The 23,928-nt window shown below is 34.3% G+C and overlaps 1 protein-coding gene across 1 annotated transcript in view; it reads right to left on the bottom strand.

The window, feature by feature from the left end:
• LOC107287187 (peptidyl-glycine alpha-amidating monooxygenase) overlaps positions 1–23,928 on the bottom strand; it is a gene marked incomplete at its 3' end in the record, with an annotated part of 108,507 nt that overhangs the window by 31,269 nt on the left and 53,310 nt on the right. The window contains exons 2-5 of the mRNA XM_015815662.1: positions 16,172–16,698; positions 14,986–15,106; positions 5,432–5,489; positions 525–612 (exon numbers count right to left, since the gene is read on the bottom strand). Coding sequence (XP_015671148.1) covers positions 525–612; positions 5,432–5,489; positions 14,986–15,106; positions 16,172–16,281 — 377 coding nt within the window. The remainder of the gene's footprint in view (positions 1–524; positions 613–5,431; positions 5,490–14,985; positions 15,107–16,171; positions 16,699–23,928) is intronic.

Here is a 23,928-nt window from a genome sequence, read left to right as displayed (position 1 = left end):
CCTCTGTAAACCACTTAAAGAGTGCTGTAAAGCACTATGAAGTGGTATGTAAGTCTAAGTGCTATTGCTATTGCCCTATTTTACTGTACTTGTTAAGTTAGTAATATGGTTGGTTGTTAAGTAGCTTCTCCATTGACTTTGCTAGTCAGAAGTCATAAAAGGTGATCACAAGACCCCGGGCAAATGCAACTGTCATAAATATGAGTTAGTTGCCAAGTATCTGAATTTTGATCACATGACTGTGGGGATGCTTCAACAGTATGAAAAACGGTCATAAGTCACTTTTTTTCAGTGCCATTGTAAATTTGAATGGTCACGAAATGAATTGTTGTAAGTCAAGGACTACCTATATTGAATAGGGAAGCTGGCAACAAGGATAAGAGTGGAATAAACGCTAGTAGTAAACTTTGCTTTATAATTAAATTTACATTCATTCCATGTTTCTCCACTATGTATCACCAGCCCATTTTTTAAGTTAATACCAAGTAGAATATTTAACCAGTGAAATGGAACAATCTCCTTACCAGTAACCGTTATCTGAAGCAGGATTGTTACATCCAAATAGTAACATATGGTGGACAGTGTCCATGCTGGCATGAGGTTTAAAGTCAACTGAAAGACAAAAATTATAATATAAATATACATTTGTTTTCTTATTTAACAAACCATTAAGTTGTTTCTGCAAACACTGCAGAAAGAATAAAACAAGATGTCATCTACATTTGGCTGTATCTCTTGCAAGCAACGGGTCATTAAGCCAACACAGTGCTAGGCTGCATTAACAGAGGGATAGAATCAAGATCACACGAAGTATTAATACCACTCTACAATGCCTTGGTAAGGCCACACTTGGAATACTGCATCCAGTTTTGGTCACCACGATGTAAAAAAGACACTAGAAAGAATACAGAGAAGAGCAACAAAGATGATTAGGGGACTGGAGGCTAAAACATATAAGGAACGGTTGCTGGAATTAGGTATGTCTAGTTAAATGAAGAGAAGGACGAGGGGGGACATGATAGCAGTGTTCCAATATCCCAGGGGCTGCCACAAAGAAGAGGGAGTCAAGCTATTCTACAAAATGCTTGAAGGCAGAACAAGAAGCAACGGATGGAAACTCATCAAGGAGAGAAGCAACCTAGAACTAAGGAGAAACTTCCTGACAGTTAGAACAATTAACCAATGGAACAACCTGCCTCCAGAAGTGGTGAATGCTCCAACACTGGAAGTTTTTAAGAAGAGACTGGACAACCATTTGTATGAAATGGTATAGGGTTTCCTACCTGAGCAGGGGGTTGGATTACATGACCTCCAAGGTCCCTTTGTATAAATAATATACAAAGCTGGAAGAATGACTGTTGTTTGTTAATCATTTCATGGTCTAAAGAACTTAACTCAGTAGCTCTTTGTAAGCTATAAAGAAGCACTGAGGAATTGGACCACATTATAATTGATACCTGAACGAATCTTTGATCACCTATAATCCCAGCTGGGGAATTATTTAAAAATTTGGCCTGCATGATTTATAGGTGCAATATCCTACTGTTATATTGCTTAGTAAATTGACTTAAAATTAATAATTCAGTTGTGAAATAAATATGCAAGTACAGTAGCTCTGATTAATAAATAAGATATATATTATGTGTATTTTTTCTACTTGGATATAAAATTTTAATGACACAAAATTATAGGTGTAAACTTTATGTATCTCTGTGTATCTGTCTCCCTATCCATATCCATTTTGGGGGGGGGGAACTTGAACACCATGAAACAAGAAAATAGCATCATTTTATTTTTATCTTACTGACCAATGCAGAAAGCTATGTGTGCATTTGCAAGAGGAAATTTAGATTGGCTGAGAAACACTATTAAATTATTTGGGGAGGGGGGGGTTGAAGAAGCAGGGGAAAGGGGTGTATCTGGTAACATGTTTTTATTACTTCTAAACCATATAAACTAAATCAGACCTGCAATTAAAAGGCTGGAAAGAATTTCAGAAATTGTGATTTCTGTATTTTACTTAGGAAATACTACTGGCTTAGTAAAACTATTTATTATTTTCAACTCAGTATCTTGATTGAAAATTAGAATAGAATAGAATAGAATAGAATAGAATAGAATAGAATAGAATAGAATAGAATGGGATCTTGGAGGTCAAGCAGGAGAATCTATACCATTTCAGACAAGTGACTGTCTAGTCTCTTCTTAAAAACCTCCAGTGATGGAGGGCCCACGATTTCTTAATAACACTATATATGACCCTCTTTTGCTACAAATCCTAATACTGGGTTTATATTAAGAGCTCAAGAAAGGTATTTGAGCTGATTCCTTTTGTATCTATAATTTACATATCATTTGTTTCTTATTTACTTTAATGGTGAGGTTCAATTGCTTTTAATTCTCCATGTACATAATTTCTTTGAGGTCTATTTTTTACCAAATTAAGAATTATACATCAGATAACTTTATTCATTTTTACATGTTACAAAAATTATCATAAATTGTTCCCACCAAAGTACGTATATACGTTATCTATATATATGTATGTTTGTGTGTGTATATTAAAGATTACTAAAGTAAATGTATTTGTTCAAGAAAAGGTAATCTCAATCTGCAGTAAGATTTCTATCGCAACAGTTCTGCAGCTGTAAATTCAAATAAACAGGTAATGCATCTTCTCATCTACTGTATAGTACAGTTTATATGGTATTGTTGACAAATGGGGATTACTATCAGCCAGCAAAGGGAAAAATATATTATGTAGTGTTGGGCATATTCATTAAAATCAGGGACAGAGAATGGCAAATACATTTTTTGGCACTGGCAGAATGGCTTGCTTTCAGACATAATATTTCTCAACATCAGTAGAATGGCCTTTAGTTATCACCATAGTTCAATAATAAACAACACATTGTACAGACCTGCACAGTACAACAAAATTCATTTTAGCTTTAGGATTTGCCCTTATAAAGTAATTAAATATCAAAATGTTAAATGGAAAAATAACAGTTTTTCACAAATGCAGTTAATTGTATGCCATATCTGCAAAACTCTGTGGAAGAAAGGCACACAATACAATTATGTGTTCTCAGCAAAGAATTAAAACCATATTTGGTAACTTACCTTTATGTATAGAGTATTTTTATCTTTTTTAAGTGCCAGTTTTGCCTTATATGACTGTTTCCAGTTTTAACAAAACATAAAAAGTTAATTGGCTATTACTGGAAAAATAGATATATATTTTATTAAGATAATAGATAATTTGGTCTACTGGTTAAGGCACAGGATAGAATATTGGGCAATTTGATAGTTTTCAGTTCACCTCTATGACGTCTGATACTCAGTGTAATTATTTACTGTTATCTAAAGCACTTTTATCTTAAATTAAAATTGTAATGGGGTTTTGTATGAATATAGGGATGCTTGTAGAAATAGAAAACATTTAAAATTCAGCCTAGACACAACACAGGGAAATAAAATATAATCAAGACCCATTTAAACTCACCACTGTGGTTAAGCAATATATTTCAGTCACTGATATTAACATTCATAGAAATATTCATGGATTTAATCCTAACGTATTCAAGATTCACTCTATTCTTCTTAGTGTTAATAATTTTCAATATAAAATACAAATGCCCCTTAACAGTTTGACAGCCACCATATATCTGTCCAAATGAAATGTACTATTTCTAAAGGATTTTCCTGCCAGACTCTGGAGAATATGCAGAGAACAGAAATTACAAATAAACAAAGGTGCTTTATATTGAATCAGACCCAACTATATCTTTTCTAATTGGTTTGAGATCTCCAGGCCCTAACCTTTAAATTCTCTCCTGAACATGTAGCATTCTGCCCCCCTTGCTATGGGTCTAATAAAATAATCCCTTTTAAGATAACAATGTTCACTCAATGTTTGTATTGCTGCTGTTGCTGTTATTATTATTATTTTTCCTTCAAAGAATAATGTGGCAAAATGTGGATGCACAGGTGGTGTCAAATATTCAGCACATGTAATATCACTTCTGTGTGAGTTGTCTTTGTTGCCTGTGTGCTGGTTGTTCCTTTTAAAGCCCTTCATAGTTTGGGACCAGGTTGCCTAAGGGATCATCTTCCCCCAGTAGTTTTTATTCATCCAGTTCTGTCCGGCAAGTTGGGCAAGGAATCTTAGTTAGGGGTACTAGGAAAGGTATCTTCTCTACTTTAGCCATTGCCTTCTGCAACATTCTCTTCTCAGGATTGAGGATCATCTAGCCCTGTTGGCCTTTCATAAGGGCTTGAAGACTTGGCTTTGTGTCCAGGCCTGGGGCTCCGGGGGTGGGAAAGGTCCTGTTTCCTGGCTATATTGAGGTCTATGACAATTTTTTTCTTGGCAGCTATATATATTATATATTACATACACAAACTATTACCAATAAATCATAGCACAACCTGTTGGCATTTTTTTTTATAAAAGCAATTTTTTTAAAGAAAGACCAAAAAAAAGTAATCATTCTTCATTGCATTACCAAACCTATGGTCCCTGTAGCCCAAATTATATTCTTTAAATCTCCACACATAGTATAATAATTTAGCAACTATACAATTAAAACTTTTAAAATAATAGGATTATTTATTTATATCTCTTATTTCTAGACACTCATCTCTCTTTCTTTCTTTTTTTTTTTTACAAAAAATGTCTTTCTACAGGTTTTACTGTTCAATTGGTTTGCAAGGAAAACAGCATCATTTCACTCTTAACCCTATTTTAAAATTTTAGCACTTATCAACCACTTTACTTAAAATGTGCTCAAAGTTTACCAATACATTTTCAAACTACAAATAGCACTTTCCTGCATTCTGACTGTTATAAATTTCCATTTTACTATTGACTCTTAGTAGGTGTAAATATTTGCAAGGGGAATGAAATAAAAATTAAGATGGAATCGACTTGATAAGCAGATGGTACTTACTTCACTGATCTAGTAAATTAAACATTGATACAGTGCTTGTCATTTACCCGTCATTTCATCCTTGCCTCAACATAAAGCAAGTACATTTTGCAGATAGGTAAGATCTTACTGTGCCAATGCTTATTGTAAGTGCAAAGAGATTTACAGCCTGAACTAGCAGGTAAATAAACAGCTTGTGCAATGGAGTGGAATTAAATATCCAGCCACAGACAGAAAGCCAATGCTTTACAAATGAGAATGCTTGGGCTCAGCTGCCAAAGGCATCTACATGAAGCTCCTTAAGTACTATTACTCACCAATCTCTCCAGATGCAGTTCTCCCCACCTTAAGTGGTTCCTTCTAGTTTTGCTTCCGTATTAGGCATGATGAATGCATTGCAGCAACTCTATGGAAAAGCTTAAGCTATAGAGAAGCCACAGAAACCTTGACTGATTCATATAAAATTGACCATGTTTTTCTGAATCTTAAATAGTACTTACCTACGTAAGCTTCCTCTTCCACTGGCAAACGCAGCGACATGCAAAGGTAAGTATCAGACTATATGGAAGGACAGAAAAAATAGAGTATGTAAAATGTTAGAGCTTTTTTCTTCAAAAGTTAAAAATACAAGAAGAAATAATAGTATCTCTAACTGTTTTGAAGTATAATCAAATAATAAAAATAATTTAGCTGACAAAATGATAAAACACATCTTTCTTTTAATTCCCTACCTAATAATACCTTTGGTTATTTTTTACCTGACCAGGGATAATACATGAATATACCAAATCCAACTACATTAATCAATGAAAGCTAGAATCGATACTTTACGGCATTATCCTTTTCAACCGCACTATTAAGCCAATTCCAGAAGCAGGCAACAAGCCCACATCACATATGCAGTAATATTCATCTGTTTAACTGAATATTAAACATCCAGGTGAAGTGATGTCAGATTATACCTGCAGCAGTTAGTATTGTAGTTCTGCAATGAGACTAAGCAAGCAGATATCCTTCTATTATGACAAGGAAAGGTAGGCATCATATTGTAATAGACTGTAAAGCATTTAATGGCATATAATCAATCAATTCATTAAAAAGCAATTTTCCATATAAATATTTGGACATAAATGTAGACAAGTCAAAATAATGCTGCATTATAAACTAAATATAATTCAAAAGCTTTCTGAATATATATACTTCAAATATATTCAAATCAATAGTGCTTCAAACCAAAATACATCTTCTTAACCTACCATTTTGTACTTTATCTACTTTTTTTCAAGCAATAATGAGGTAAAGCTGTACAGAGAATATATAAACTGGAAACCTTTAATGGTGTCAGCAACAGTGAAAATTAATCAATAAAATACTTTCTATTGTAAGCGCTGGGAAAATTATTTAAACCAGACATGGTTTAGCAACAGTCACTGCATACTAGAACATGACAATCCTGAACTGATTATTTTAATGGTCCCAGAAGACATAGCCAGCAATAATATATTCCCTCCATATATTACTGTATTAGTTTTCTATAATACAATCAACTTTTGCTTCTAAACAAAGAAAATGTACAAGGAAAATAATTGATGAATAATGACAATGGCAGCAGCAAGATATTTCATAACTTTTACAGATTGTTTGACAATATTACTGCAACTATATTTTGTAAGAGTTCTGTTAATACTAAATGGCAGTTTATAAATCATGCTTCATAAAATCATAATCCCTTGCATTAAATGTCTTTTAATAAACAATATTTTCTAACAAAATGAAATATATTGTTATAATTTAATTTCATAGTTTTATATTTTCTACTGAACATTTTTAAAATTATCTGAATCTTCAGATATTAAGTTTCAATTTCCAAATTGCTAAACCAAGTTCATTATTTATTTTATATAATGTACATTTCCTTGGTTAAAATAAAGTTTTCCTGAGTTTATTTATTTAAAAATCTAAAAATGTTGATCATATGCAAAAGTACATAATTCCTCTGTTACTTTTCCATACACATACTTCCAGATGTAAAAATACATAGACTGATCATATAATTGCAGTTCTTTATTATATTCTATTTCAGAGTGGCAACTTCAAATAACTTATATGTTGTTTTCTAGTTTCCCAAAGTGCATAAATAAACAATTTACTCCAGTATAATTCTCCCTAATTCATCAATTCGAAGTAAATAATTTACATGAAGAGAGAACTTTAATGATTGTACAAAGACTCATTGCTCTTTATCTTTCAAACTGTCAGGGGCTGACAGTCATGCCTGCTAATGGATACACTCCTATTAATACAAAAATAAATGAGCAATGAAAATGTCAATTGCTCTGCAATCTACTGTCATTATTTCATATCTTAGTCTACAAGCAAATATTAATGGCTTGGGAGTGGTTGCAAACATATAAGTTGAATTGCCTAATTTCTTTAAAACACAATCACCTAAATAATTAAAACTGAATAATGAAAATGGAAATTTCTTTTTCCTTACATTTCTCCCTCTACATTCAGTATAAAAAGTTGTTTTTAGCATCCGAAGATTATTTTAACATCAAAAGATTAAATCATAGGTAATTCAAAGATGCTAATGGTATGGTTGCTTTAACATATTTTTATATGGATCCCACAAAGAAGGGCAGTCTGGGTAAAAAGCTCTTCAAAAGGTCTAATAACTAAGAAAAAATAAATTATTGAAGACTGAAGACAAAGATGCATACTACAGGTACCCCAAATTATAGTTATGAATGCTGTATTCGCCCCATAAATGATTGTTACAATTATCTTTCATCTACATGATGCTATAGATTTGGGAAAGATGATTTATTTGGGCCTCATCACATTTTTATTGCTATCATCGTCGTCATCGTCGTCATCGTCATCATCATCATCATCATCATCATCATCATCATCATCATCATCATCATCATCATCATCATCATCATCATCATTATTTTAGCTTATATAAGCAGCATATTTATTGCCAAACTTATGATTTCTATGTATCATGAAAACTACATCATGGTCATGTACAATTTAAATTCAAACAGCCAATTTCATATATTATCACCATATAAATTAGTTTCAAAAGGATTCATTTTCCAGTTATATACTGTATATGCCTTAAAATTATATTAGCTCTATACCCCAGATCACATAACAGGATAAAACTGAAATGTAAAATGCAAATCATATGCTCTGAACTGACAGCAAAGAACTGTAGTACAATTATAAGGTTGATGCAAGAAAATATCATTCTACCTTTGCTAGAGGTATACCTACATTAAGGTTTTCCTTATTCTTTAAGATATCTTACATCACAATGGAAGAGACTTCTCTTCTAATTAATTAAACCCTTTAATTAATGCACCAGCATATTTATCAGTCTGAATTCTGTCAATATTTCACAGATTATAATAGATGCTGTATTTTTCAGTGTCATATCACTTCCATCAAACCACAAAAATTAAACAAAGTCTACCTAGAAGGCTAAATATGGTGAAAGTCGGATTAAATCCTAAAAGATTCATTTACAGAAGTCCCTTAAAGAGGTGTCCACAAAATCTGATGAAATGATAAAACTAGAATAATGATGAAAGTTCCATCCCTTGTAGAGGTATGTGGATACTTCTAAATATTGCAGCTTTACAGTGTCAAGAATATCAATGCGCTGCAAAGGCTTCCACATTCTATAGTCTTTGGGCAAGAAAAGAATAGTAATTTTTGAGATGAAGACATCAAGGTGGAATTGCTAAGATGCTTGCTAACCTCTGTCGCCACTCAACTTGCCATATAAACAGAGGGGAGGGAGAGCCTGGGAAAGAAACAGTTTCAAGAAGCCGTCCACAGACTGTGAGACCCAAGGTCACAAAAGCAGGTGTCTGACTGAGAAGTGGATTATTCCCATAACAACCCGAGGAGATGTGATTGGGCAAGGTGAACATTTGGTGGGTGGAGGCTATGAAAAGCTATTGTTAACTAATCAGATTTTTGCATGGGAAAATTAAGAGTTGATTTTGCTTCTTCAGTGCCAGATGTGTATTCAATAAAGTTTATCTCTTATGGCACGTCAAGACCATAGAGTTTCTTCGATATTGAATTCACTAGCTGGACTGTTTACAGAAGGTTTACCACAATCTTACTCTTGCTTTAAGCAACAGGATGAGAAAGAAATTTAATAAATATGTTGAACTTGCTTCTCTTTCCATATCACATTCAACTGTGGCTAAGAAGAAGCAGAAAGCATTCAACATCTATATGTACATCTGAAGTGTATTTTGAATTAAACTCCAATCTACAATTAGCCCTCAATCTAATATGCTCTGGACAATTGCAAATCACAATGCCATGAAGAGTCCCATTTAATATTTATCAAGGTGATCCACTGGAGACATGAGAACACATGACTGACTTTCCATTTTTAACAGCCGTCCATAGTGGATACTGGGAAGAATTAAAAAGGTTTGTTGTTTCAAAGAAAAACTTTTTTCTTCCAGTAGCCCTCCTTAATGATCACTTTTCCTGAAACCATTAGTATCAGAAAACCATTGCTCTCGGGCAGACTTGCTAGGTGATCAAGGAATTAAACCTCCCAATTTCCTTTCATGCCAGCAGGGCTTTTTATAATCAATGTTTCTTACAGACAAAAATGAGAAAGCTTTATTGGTCTCTCTGTCTCTCTCTCTCTTACACATAAAACTAAATGATGGTAAGAACAAGCAGTTGACTGAGTGAAAGATAACATTCCAATGATTTTTTTTAACTAAGCAAATGCCAAAACATAATTATGGTGAGAATGAATCTATTAAATTATATCGCTGCTTTGAAGATCCTTTATCACTGAAGATCTTTACAGGTAAACCTCAACTTACAGCCACAACTGAGCCCAAAATTTCTGTTGCTAAGCAAAACAGTGGTTAAATGAGTTTCTCTCCTTTTATTACTTTTCTTGCCACAGTTGTTAAATGAATCACTGCAGTTGTTAAGTTAGTAAAATGGCTGTTAAGTGAATCATTGCTTCCCCGTTGATTTTGCTTGTCAGAAGGTTGCAAAAGATGATCACATGCATTCAGGATACTGCAACTGTCATAAATACATGCCAGTTGCCAAGCCTCCGAATTTTGATCGTGTGACCATGGGGATGCTACAACAGTCATCAGTGTGAAAAATGGTCATAAGTAACTTTTTTCAGTGCTGTTGTAACTTCGAATGGTCACTAAATGAATCATTGTAAGTTGAGGACTATCTGTACTTCACTATCTGTTCTTCTTCCTGAAAAATAAGAATGAACTAGCTGAGAGAGGCAATCTGTGTATCAAAATTCTTAACTAGACATCTCAAAGATTAACCCCCCCAAAACCAACATGATTAAAAATAACTTCTGTTACTAATACTTATTTTGCTGCACAGTGCCATCTACCACACCACTGTATATACTGTACTTATCATAATCCCTTACTTTATTAAAGAGCTGAGGTTAGGGTGAATAACCTCGCAAAGCAGAGCATTCCCAGAAGAGTGCAATCTGTTTTGGGGTGACTAAGATGGCCACAACCACACTGTTTCAATCATTGCCTCTTATAAGACTCATGTAAATCCTTCCACTCCTGAGAGGACTTGCCCTAATTACTCACAAGACTGGAGGAGGTTAAAAAGTTAGTTCTAATCATAAATTGAAACCTCAGCTTTATTAAAATGAGACTTGTTATGTAATTCACATTTCAACCTGGCAGCACATTCATACACCTGCAAATTCTTTTGTGTGTTTCGATTTCTGGGAGGAAAAAAACTGCCTACAGTAGGGACCATTTTAGCTGAGTATTTGCTTTACATTTTTTTCCTAGCCATTAGATTGAAACAGCTGGTTCTAATCATAGTTTCCAGGAAATGATCCCCAATAACTAGATCACTTGCTTTTCTTCTGTTTCTGAATGAGCTAACTGCAGTGACTCATCTTTTCTATTGCTGAATTTTTTGTCATAAATCTAAAGGTCGGAGGGGGGGGGAGGGGAATAGGAAAAAAAATCTATTAAGAGAGTTAAACAAACACTTCTACAATAATTCACAATATGGTCCTATGTATGTTTACTGGATGTAATGCAGAGTTGATCTTTAGAACACACTTCTTAAATGTGTGTTATTTGAGGTTCTCTACACTATAAAGCTCGTTGTCCATGACATGGGAGGAAGAGTGAGCTAATCAAGACACATAATAGTTCTTTAACTATTTATATATACTGTAGCTTTTCTAAGCACATATTTGAATGTTGAATTATCTTCACGAACAATTTATTTTACATATAACTCATGAAAGATATGTATTTGGTTAATGATATTTAAGTCGGTCTTAACTGAATGGTGCACTGGTAGCAAAGTTTAATGTATTGCCTTATGAATATTTAGGACACCAAAATCACTTGTAATTGGCTCAATAACAGGAGGTACCAGTTTATACAGTCTGATCTAATAATGACAGCATTTGTACAAAGGCTATAATGTAAAAATATACTGCAAGTAAGTTTCACAGCAGCTGCCAGATTGTTGTTGCTAAACCTCAAAGTCCAATGATACATGAAATATTCCAGTTGTTTCATCGGGATCTCACATGCTGCTGCATATTAGCTGCCAGTTTTGATTATCAGCGGTCATCTACTAGAATGACAGAGGACTGCTATCCTTGCACTTCCAGCAGATGTATTATATAGCCAAAGCTTACAGCTTCGGCCATCTGTTAGACTCAAGTCCTGAAGAGACAGAAAAGCTACTTCTATTCTGCTTATTACCAGCAGAAATCTTTGAATCACAGCCATAAAATCTAGTAGCAAATTGTCAGGCCACTAGGCAGACCAGACTAGGAAATCAAGTCCACAGGAAAGCTATAACTACTTTTACTGAAATTGGTTAGCCCGCAATATTTGCAAAAATCTTACAAGTCTTCTTGTAAGTCTCCTCCTCCTCTTCTGCCTCCCCCTCATTTTTAGTTATTTAAAAGATTTATATAACCTCCCATCTTATAACCAACTTTGGGCAGCTGCCAATCAAAAGTATAAAACAAAATAAAATTATAATAAAACTGTAAAACTAAACACATTAAGAACAACAAAAATCTGGCACCAAGTCATATAGTTTCTAATCCCAGTATGAGGGGGAAAAGCTGCTACAGAAAAGACATATTTAGTAGTTATAGAAGTCTCTCTCCAAGATGCTTTTGAATGTGACTTTGTCTTAAGTTTCTGTGGACTGGCAGCGATGGTGGCGGCAGTGGCAGGTGGGAGGGGATGCCTTCGTGCATGTGCACACCAGTTTTGCATATGGAGTTTCCCACGCGTGCCCATCACTTGCACGGCCCAGTTCTCAATAGTCCATGGACCAGTAATAGTCCATGGACCAGGTGTTGGGGACCCCCATACTAGGCAATAGACCCTGCATACCTGTGTTATGATCATCTTCCTTACTCTCTCCATATATGCAGTTTTGTGAAATGTATTCATTAGCACACGGACATTTTGTTTACTGTATTCTTCCCAAAAAAATAGCAAATAAAAAAAATATAACACTAGTTTATTAAATCATATTGTTCAAAATGGATTGGTGATGAACTTCTCACTTGATAATTTTAAGGTTTGCTTTGTACACCTTAACTCTAGTATTTTAGTTCTGTCTTGAAAAGCCTACCATAGAAGACTTGGACCTACCTCAGGTAGGAATGATCTCATATATCCCTGGTCACTTACAAATTAACTGGAACTGACAGAACAAGGAGTTACAGACAGAACTAAGTTGACTCCATGTATCCTTAGAAATTCCTTTACGTGTTCTAAAGTAAATATTTAAAAAAGGATTATTCTAAATATAACTGCCAAGACAGATGTTGAATTCATTAAATCAGCTGGTAGCAAAAACTACCTGTGCAACACAGAACTTATATTCTGTTAACTGTACTCTAGACACTAAAAGCTACAATGTTGTGTGAATTTAGAGCTTATGTCGGGTGCACGTCAGTCCTCAACTATGACTTTTAAATATTTTTTAACCTGTTCCCACAGAAGACTTGACATTTTTTTTTTATGTCACCTTTATTATTTTTTTAAATAACTCAAGATGGTAAAGATACCTCATACTCCTTCCTCGTCCTATTTTTCTCACAAAACCCCTGTGAGTTGGGGGGGGGGAAGTCATCCAGATGGCTTTCTGGCCTAAGACAGGAGTAGAATTCACAGACACCCAGTTTCTAGCCTGCTGCCTTAACGAGTAGGCCAAACTGGCTCTCAATTTGGGTTGATATAGCCTTCTGTATGAAACTAGCAACTCCTTTACTGTCTCTTCTTCCTCTACAGAGATGACATTAGTGAAGGTATGTGATGACTGTTAAAAAATATAAGCCTGAAGGCGGGGGGAAGCATGAGAAAGAAACTAAAGTTAGTTCTGTTTTAATTTTTTTTGGTATAAGAGAGAGGAAAAGAGAAATGTTGTCAGGACTTTCAAGATTGATATCAGCCCTTTGGGATAGGCCAGATCAAAATAATAACCCCCAAATAGTAGCATTTTATTGCTACAGGGTATTATGAAGAATCTTAAAAGCCCTGCTTTAATTTCTTTCTCACACATTTTTGCTTTCCTGAGTTCTGCTCATGTTTTACTAACAGACACCACATACTTTTTCTGTGCTCTACAGTTCATCCAATTTCATATTACTATTGTTCCGACAAACAGATACAAAAAAAAATCACTTATTTCAGGAAATACTGTTAGAACATATAAACATCTAAGGGCCAAGATGTAGGACCTTTTCTAAACATGGCTGCTTGTCACAGAAGACAACTTCTGAACTTCCCAGTAAGATAGACAACATTGTACGTGTCCTGTTTGTGTTCCAATCACTTCCCTAAAATAGTTGACACATATTTCACATTTAATTCTCCATTGGCCCTCTGAGAAAGACCATGTCATGAAATAGATACTACAGGGATTCCAGAATTCTTACTTTATTGTGCAGAATATAACAGAATCTTAAAAGCCTATAATTTTTCTGTCTCATTTTATACTAAGCAAAATCAAGGTAGGCTTATCTTGAGTTTCTTTATCTTATTTCCTTCTATCTCTTTATTATATTGTAAGATGCCCAGAATCATTGCATTAGTAAGACGGGAGGCACAGAAATCCAATAAATAAATATATAAATTTCTGGTCTGGATAATCCCTTGTCCAAGTTCCCCCTCAATGGCTTTATTATAGCTTTTCTAAATTAGCTCTAAATTCCTTAACATTCCTTTATACCAAATTCTTTTGCACTATATTTTCTTGTTTAAAATCCTTACTTACTCTTCACTATCATCTTTCACTACCAATTCAGTGTCCCTACACTCCCAATACTTCTATTAGCCTCTAGAACTGCCTGTCATATTTTTAGCAATCTCCCTTCAACCTTATAACTATCCCGTTAGCACTTCTAACTTAACTGTTATACTATTGGTAACAGCAGTATATTAGTTATCTGACACTTCATTGATTTATCTAATCAACTTTTTCAAGCTGTAACAAGGTGTTTGGTAATTGTACATTTAAGTTTCAATAATATTCAGTATGTATTAATATTCCCTTTAAATAAGTATATAACACACATTTTTGCATCGCTAGGCCCAATATTGTTATTTGATATGTGATGTTGGTTATACGGGCATGCTCAGATTACACAGTTGATGGGAGACATACTGTAACAATTGCCTGGAGCAAATTTATCTTGGCTAGAACTACTGTATAAAACGTTCAATGTTTGTAATACAGGATTGTACAATATAAATGTAGAATTGCTCAGAAGCCACCAAAACAAACTTGTTCTTTTAATTAATATTGTAATTTCTCTATTTTCAGAGACCCCAGAAAACAAACCCTGAAAACAATAACAGCAACTATGACAATAATCAGCTCCCTGGGAAATCTGTCTTGAAGTCGTTTCAAAAGAGATGTACCAAATCATGCAATTCATTCTCTTAATGATTTTATTTTCTGAAGATAAATAAGGTATAAGTTAGTATTGTCCATTTGTTTTTACCTCTTTAGGAGTCACTCCAGGCATACGAATATCCAGTGCAAATTCTGATAAACCTAGTGGAACCAGCTGCCTGGTGCTACCAAGACATTCATTGGAATTAGATCTAGTAGCATCTTTATACCTAAAAATTAATATGAAATTTGAACATTATAATGATACTTGTTATTTAAATACATATTTTATTGGCTTGTAAGATTTATCTAGATGTTCTATTAACTCCCGTTACTGTTTTCAAACTTCAAAAATATCACTTTTATAGCAAAATGGATTAGCCACCAGCTCACCTATTAGCTAATATATTATGGCCATGAACAGATGTACAGATTGCCATGTATAGTTGGAAAGGAGAAAGGTATAATTTGAGAGGAAAGCTTACAAATTATTAAAATTCTGATCTGTTAGTTAATCAAGTTAACATTATAAATGTACTAATAAATAAATTTTATGTTGCAATAATACACTAACCAATTACAATACATTTATGCATAATGCATTATCATGCCAATTCAAATACTAACATCTATCTGTATCTAGTGTAAAGTTTGAAAAGTCTAAGAAAAAGTGCTTGAATTTCAATTCACAGAGTATACTAGCAAACTACTGTTTAATCTCTTGTACCTCTAGCTTTTGCCTAATCAATTTAATCATAATTTTTACACGGAATAGTCTAGAGACAGCTACATGGAAATACATTTTCAAATTAATAATAACAGATCCTCGATATGATATAAAATATATACATACATATATACATACATATGTACATTGCACATATAACCATAATGTCTTACAAAGGAGAAAAAAAGAGTAAGTTTGTTTTAAGAATTCATCCTGAAACAGATATGTTACAAAAGATTAATCTAACAAGCTATAGATGGCCTGAAACCTTTAAAAGAGCTATTCAAACCCAAGAGGAAGAAAAGTCACCACAAGTTTCCATAAAAAAATTACTCAACTATAATTCAACTACTGTTATTATAATTACGTACCCAGGAAAAGCAGTGAACATTTCAATGAACATTTCAAGCATTCAGTGACTAGCATAAGCAACTAAATTCTAAATGAGTTTATTGTTGTTTACCATTAGAGGCTATTGTTTAAATCATGTAACACATTTATCAACATTGACTCTGAAGTGAAGCAGCAAATACTGATAAATAACACAAAATGTCTCTAAATCACTCACCTCTTAAAGACAGAAAGAGGGCTTCTGAAAGCCCAACAGCTGTTTTGAAAAATAAGGAACAATATTAGCAAGTTGTTAACAAGGCCAGCCATGTCCACCCTGCTGTTCATGACCCTATTATGGCAGCAGGGAAAGGGCAGTGCAGCTTTATCGGCTGTGATCCTGACAATTAGGCAGTGGCACAACTATCCATTTTCTTCTTCATTATGATGTTCTCTGCAGGCATCCTACAGCATTCGACAGACCATCTGTCTCAGAAGGTGATATGTTTTAAATCAGAAAGATATGCCAATACTGTCTTGTCTTCATTCAAAGTGGCAGAAATTGGAGGGCGGGAATTGCAGGTGGTACTAAAGAGATATTTCTTTTGGAGTATTTTTGTCCAATAAAAAGAAAGTAGGGATCACTGCTCCAGAGTTTTCTTAAGTCTGCTGTCCAATCTCCAAGACTCTGTTGTCAGTCCATTCCACAATGAAAAAAGCTCCTAGTGGCATCACAGAAAACCTAGGTCACTCATGATTCAAAACCTGTAAAAATAGAAGCAATGGATGACTAACATGTTATGAATTTATTTCTTAGGAAATTGCTATTAAAGCTTTTTCAGACATTAAGTATTTTACAAGCTTCAACTCAACTCACAAAAAGTTTTTACAAACTTTGTTGATCTACTCTGAGTCTTTAAACATTACATAGCAATTCTCACAAGTCTGAGGTGTGAATATGTCTCTCTGTCTATCTATTTATGGCTACATCTATAAGTATATACAAACATTTTTTGTGAATGCAGTAGTCTATTAAATTAATTTATCAATTTCCCGCAAGCATTCAAGTGACAGGATTTATAAAACTAAAATCCATTCAGTTCTAGCTCTCTACTTCTGAAAAATCTGTAGGCTGAATTTGAAATGAAGCATACTTTCCCCAATTCTTTCTATTTTTGTACACTTTAGAGCATGGATATGCTTAGCATTCTACATATAATATTAAAAAAATATAATTTAAGAAAAAATGTGTGAGGTGTCTATTCTTCCAATCTAGAAGCTAAAAGCAGGCAGCAAATAGCTATAATGTCTTACAGATTTTTAGACTATAATTGTGCAAATGTTTTCAGCAAATTAAGTTGTGAGAGCTGAGTGTCTCTAGTTTCTAAATATCCATTAGTTTCTTTATATTTCCCTTAGCCCATTTCATTTCAATTTATGATAAGTGTATTAATACTTTACTGTTATTTCTACTACAGCAATTACTTGGCACTCAAAAAAAGCTAACATATACATTATTCCTAGAAAAACAGAAATATTCAAAATAGCTAGTATTTAATAATACCATGCCAATTTTTTATGAAATATGTTATTACAGTTATAAACATGATCTTGAAATATGCCTTCCACATTCATAGTTATATCTGCTTATGATTATATACTCAACTTTAACTAACAAATAGGCATATTAAAAACACAAACACAATGTGCAAAAGATTAAAGAAAAAACCATATGCCAAGGTTAAGTTTCATTAACAGTGTTTTCATTATTTATGAAATGCCTGAATTATATTAGGCTGAACAAGTAACAACAAATATTTTTCAGGAAAACTTTCTGTGAGAAGGGAAATAGAAATGAATAAAAGGAAACAAGGCAAAATAAGGAATATAATCACAAAATTACATGATGCTTTTGGTTAATTAGATCTATGCTTTGGCTTTGTGCTAAGACATGCTTCTGACAGAAACATCAAAGAAAAGAAGAAACAGGAATAAGGTCAAGCAGAAAGCCTAGATAACTATTTTGATTTTTTAGAAGTCAACACTGCACATTAAGGGCTGAGTAAGCACTAAGAGGAAAGACATCTGAAACAGAGCCCCAGGGCTCTGCCACTCCTTTGAAAAAGGTGTTTCTTAATGCATGGAAGAGTGTACCAAGCATCTCTTTCTGAATCATTCAACTGCACTGGAAGCTGCTCTAGGCTATTTCTGCATACGCGTGCATGGCTAGCCACTTTGCTTTGCATCTTTCCCAGCAAAACAAAGTGACATCACTTTTAGTGTGGAGACAATAACTTGTGGAGACAATACTTGTGGAGACAATAACTCAGCATCAGGAATATAAAAAAAATACCCCTAAACTAATTTTATCAGGTTTTCTTCCACCTGGCTACTGTTTTCTGATATTCTTCTGCAACGGTTTGTTCATATTTGGAAGTATGTATAGCTAGTCCACATCCTTTCCATTAGGAAGTCAATTCCAATAAACTGTGCATCAACTTACCATTTTAATAGTAGGCATTTGTTTCTTTAAGAAACTTTCCTAAATATATGAATTTCTATATGTCGCTTTTGAGTCACAAGCTGCACTGCAGACCACAGAGATGATCCAAACTGCATTTTAATTTGAGAATTTAATTTGGGAAGTGTGCATCAGAATCCCTCTTTAAGGGAGATGGATGGTATAGAAATATGAAAATGAAATGAATGGATGAATGAATGAATGAAACAAACAAGCAAACAAACAAGTGGTTTTCCCTAGGCCTATTTATATATCCCACCTTGCATATATATTTTCCATCCCTTCTCAATCACTCCAAAATATATGAAATGTTCACTTTTGGAGATGAAACTGACACTGACTTTTAAAAGCATATTTCCTGCTTATTTCTCTTGAGAGAATTTCAGATTGCGCAAAGAGCTTTTGAATGGTTATGCAGTGTTGCAGACTGCTCATATAGTAAAAGTAATAAAATTATACTGCTATGTGCATGTTATATTCCATTGCCCAAACCATACATATTCAAGAACTGATCCATCTAACAAAGAGCACAATACTGATTAACAAGGCAGCAAGACTCTCATGACATATTTGAGTTTTTGCAGACCACAATGAAATCACTCAGGTATGACATACATGTCAAAAAGTAATGGAATTAGGTTTTACTTTTCAATATATTGCTAAAGAAACTGGCAAAGTGGCTCTATGAAAGTAATACATTTTATTTAGTTAATAATATCCTTAAAGAATTATGTAGTTAATGCTATATAAAATATAACTTAATACTTAAATCATTAACATAAGAAATGTTTAGTGCTGCTAGCATTTAATATTCTGAAGGCCAAAATATATCTTCGTATTAACAAAATACTTATGCTACTATTGCCAGAAATAATTTGTAACAAATTATTAAGTTAAGTTTCTGCAGAGAATGATATGGCAGGAGTCTAATATATGCTAAAAATGTATTTATCTTCTCAGACTGATATTATTAATATGTATATCTATCCTGCATATGTAACCCTTTGATTTTATAACATTTTGAAAAAAAAATTAAACAAGAAATTAATTTGTACAAAGAATGTGCATATTTCTGAAGTGTCCAAATGTTGCCTTTCAAAATTCTAAAAATAAGCAAGAAGTATGTAATGACATCAGACATTCTTTTCTCCTTACTTAATAGAGAATTCTCAAGCAGAGAATTGTTCCTTCTCCTAAAATCCAGCATATACGGAATTGTAAAAATGTCCAGTGTCATCATCAGCAAAAAGATTTTCCCAACCTCTTGATCGCTCTGTGAGTTGAGAGTTCAACCCTTAGTCAGAGTTCCTACCCAGTGGGGAATTGTATTCTGAGGGTGCTTAGAGGAAAATAGGTTAGGAAAAGTTAAAATAGGTTCTTAACTTCCTTAATATTCTGGAAGCACAAAGCAGGACACAACCATGAATGCTTAACACTACATGTACTTTCTAGTTATTCATTTGCAACTTACTATTCATTATTCATACATTTCCTTAGAAAATGTCACAGTCACACAGATTCCCCAGTAGGATGAAGATTATCCAGATGAAATCTAGTATCACATAATATATTTCCACTAGCACAGTGAAACATTATTCTCCTATGTAGGAGCTCCTATGTAATATACTAAAATCTTGTATGGGTAGATTAGTAGGTCTTATTGAGGATCTGGGGCTCTTGATGCATGTTTTTATATTATGAGGTAAATATGTTTCCTCTGATGGAAACATAATAGTAAATTTTACTCTCATTCAAAAGCAGCAGTGTTGTAACTAGCAGTATAAAAGATGTATAAAACAAAGGTTGTTACACAATTACAACTTAGACAATAGCTTTGATTATGAACTTTCTAGTGGCTACAATATTGCATTCTATTTCCCGCAGGAAAAAGGAACACACTATAAGGGATGAGTTCTGTTTGAAGCAATACCATCTTGAAATTTTATTGTAAGAAAAGTTCCAGTTCTGCATAGAAATGCTAGTTCATTTTAAATGTAGCTCTGTAAGTCTAATTTTAATATTTCACAAAAGGGTTTTGCATAGGACTATAGAAACTGATTGTTTAGAAAACTGCATTGTAAGAAAATAAAGCCTTCATACTATAAAAAAGAGAAGCACTAATCAAATCAAAGATATGTTCCATGAACCTTTTATCTCAAATAATGCAGTGAATGAAGGATTTTCAATGGAAAGGGTTTTTTTTTCAATCTTCCATAGCACAAAGCAATTACACTGTTCAAAAATCTGAAATACAGCACTCTCCTGGCCTAACACACAAGATACATATCCATGAATACATCTGTTTGATTGGAAGACAAATGTCTGGGGAAACATCACAAATTTAGTTAGTTTACATAAAAAACAGCTGAAACAATAAAAAAGTTCCAAACATACAGCACAGTAAATTGTAAATCTCATTTACAATACAGTCTTTTTAAAGCAGAAATATGTTAAGGAAGAGGGTAACACTACAGCTAATTATCTGGCCTGCAAAACTCCAGATAACCAATGGATGGCAACAAAAATGCTATACAACATAAATGTGTGTTGACATCTTGTGGTAATAAGATTTTTGTAGGCAAGATATGGTAGACCTACTAAAATAAAGATTGTTCTAGAGCACATTAGTTCTCTTACTTCCAGCTCTTTGAATCCGAAAAGCTTTATTATGATTAGACTAGACCAGTGGTGGTGAACCTATGGCACGTGTGCCAGAGGGGGCACTCAGAGCCCTCTCTGTGGGCACGCGTGCCGTCACTCCAGTCCCGCCTCCCCCCGTGGCCCCCTCACCAGCAGCCCCCCTGGAGGAGACTCACCCCGGGCACAGCCCGTGCAGAGCAGCGCAGCCAAGGACATGGCAGCCAGGCAGCGGGGACAAGACTCCACCCTCACGCCCCATTGCACGCAGATGATGCTGCAGGGTGCAGGGGGAGAGCATGACTGACATGATGCTACTGGGCTGCCTGGGCTATCAGCTGCATGGGCCATGGAGGTGGTGGGTGGCCCTGCAGGTGGACGGGGCAGGGGATGGCGTGGGGGTGGGACAGGGGGCAGGGTGGTTTTTGGGCACTCGGTCTCTAAAAGGTTCGCCATCACTGGACTAGACTATGGAAACATTTGAAAAACAGGGTTAATGTATTTATCATTTTTTTAAAAAAGAAATGAAGACTAATGGATTTAATGACTGAAAAAAGATGAACTGAGCTGAAAATATTTGACTATTGAAACTATAAAACAGTATCCATCAACCAAGAAAAAGAGCATAATGTAACATCTAGGAACAAGATGACACTGAATTATTGTACCTGGCTAGGGACATTGTATTCTCAATAGCTTATTCTGTGTATTTTGATAATGGGATTTAATGGTGCTTGAGAACAATGCTGAAATTTAACTCAAAGATGCACACACACAAAAAAAGAAGTCCATAAAATTTCAGGAACATTTTGCACTTAGTTATGAAGTTTATTAAAGCTACAGTGTTCAAAACTTAGTATTAGTATTTCCTTGTGCTTTTATGTATTTTACATAACTTCATTAATTCATATAAATGTATTTACATTCTGATAATAAGATCAAAGCTTTTTTTGACATTTGGAGCAAAAGAACAACAGATTCTATTTTTAATTATTTTGAGCTGCTTCTGTAAACCAAATTAGTGCCTATTTGCTCTTCAAAAGCATGTTTTTTTCTTTCCATCCCACATATCAAAACATCTCCTGAAAAACTCCTTTGAAAAAGGTAATCATAATTATATTATGTGGAGTAGCAAAAAAATCTAAAGAGTCATAAATTTGGGGGTGCTTGAAGATAGGGAAAGGTCGCTTACGTTCTCCCTAATAAGTACTGATACAGGAGAAATGGTTTGTCATGGATGTGCCTGTGGCCTGGCCATTGTGTAAGTGAGTAGTGAGATGGCCCAGGACAAACTCTTTCAGGAAATCCTAGCTCCTGAAATTGGGATTTGCTGCTGTCTGGATCACCATCAGAATTTGTTCTTGCTTTTTTGTAGTTGCTGACCCACAGTACAGAGTGAAAATGCGACAGAACAACGATATAGGGTATTTCATAGGCACAGCTCGCATTTCAGGAAATATTGTCAGGGTTGAATTGGCATATTCTTCCCAGAAAGGGGCATGCTTTTCAATTTGATTATTTGCTGTTGGCTGAAAAAGTTTTGTTTTGTAATCTTTCAAGATTTTATTATTGGTTTGGTTTTTGTATGTATACTAACAGCTTTATTATTGGCAGTATTTGGTGTGTTTATTTCTTGATCAGACATAGCCCAAAGAAATAACTGGTTTTGTTAGATGAGGATAACATGATACTTTTATTGGGAGGGGGAGTGTCACAGCACCTGGAAGTCTGAGAAATCTGGAGTATTCGGAAACCCAGATTCCAAGGAGCACAAATTCAGTAGGGATAGTGCTATTGTCTTCATAATATTGTGCGTGCTTTTCCTATAAAGAAGGAAAGAAGGCAACAAGAAACAAACTAATTTAGGACTTGGTCATTTCTCATATTTATGACAAGAAGAGAATCAGCAATGTTATATCAGGCAAATCTGCTACCAAGCTCCTAGAGTGATTTGGAGGTGCAAGTCATTTGTTCTTCTGAAAAACTAGCAGAGGGTATGCATACTGCCTTGAGTTCTAGAAGAAATATGGAATATACATTTAACCAACAAATATTTTGCTTCCTCTTCCAATGGTTTCTTTATGTTGCTAATTTAAAAATCATAATATAACTTTTAGAAATCAGAATAGCTTAATATCATATTAATTTTTATTATCTTTAATTATTGGGTTCTGCAAAGCTGTTACCCATGAATTCATCATTCAAACTGTCATATTGCAAAATTATAAAGAACGCATATAAAAGATTTCCCATCTGATTCACAATATTAATAATTTAATAATTTGCTAAACTTGTATGCTGTCCTACATTCTGAGTGAATAAATAATCCCTTTTTGTAGATGATTATTCAGATGATGCAACAAGACTGCAATTCACATAAATAGTTTGATGAACAGTTAATAATTTAGGCAAGGCCTTGCCTAAACAAAACATCTTCATACATGATCTGGTACACATGGTTTTTTTTTCCCAATAGGAACAAGGGGAAATAAAAAAGCACAGTCTACAGAGAATTGCTGCTTTACCCACACTTTGTTTCTAATACCTTTCCTCATCTAAAAGTTCACATTAACCAACCATTCCCAAATCTGATGTCCTACAGACATGCTGGACTTCCCAATGAGCTAGCATCCAGAAATAATGTAGCCCCACACATTTGGACGGTACCAATTTAGGGGGAAAAATCTGTACCTTCAGGTCTTGAGTCCTGGAATTTAAATAGACAAACACATGCAATTTTATTGGCAATTTTCATCACTGCTTTCTTTTAAGGGATGAGAGAAAATGACTGGCCCCAAATCATTGAGTTGGCTCCATGCCAAAGGCAGGACTAGAAC

The sequence above is a fragment of the Protobothrops mucrosquamatus genome, unplaced genomic scaffold, assembly GCF_001527695.2.
Source record: "Protobothrops mucrosquamatus isolate PMUCROS unplaced genomic scaffold, P.Mucros_1.0 scaffold360, whole genome shotgun sequence".
NCBI lineage: Eukaryota > Metazoa > Chordata > Lepidosauria > Squamata > Viperidae > Protobothrops > Protobothrops mucrosquamatus.
Note: the sequence above shows the minus strand (reverse complement) of the source record. Positions and strands in the feature narration are given on the sequence as shown.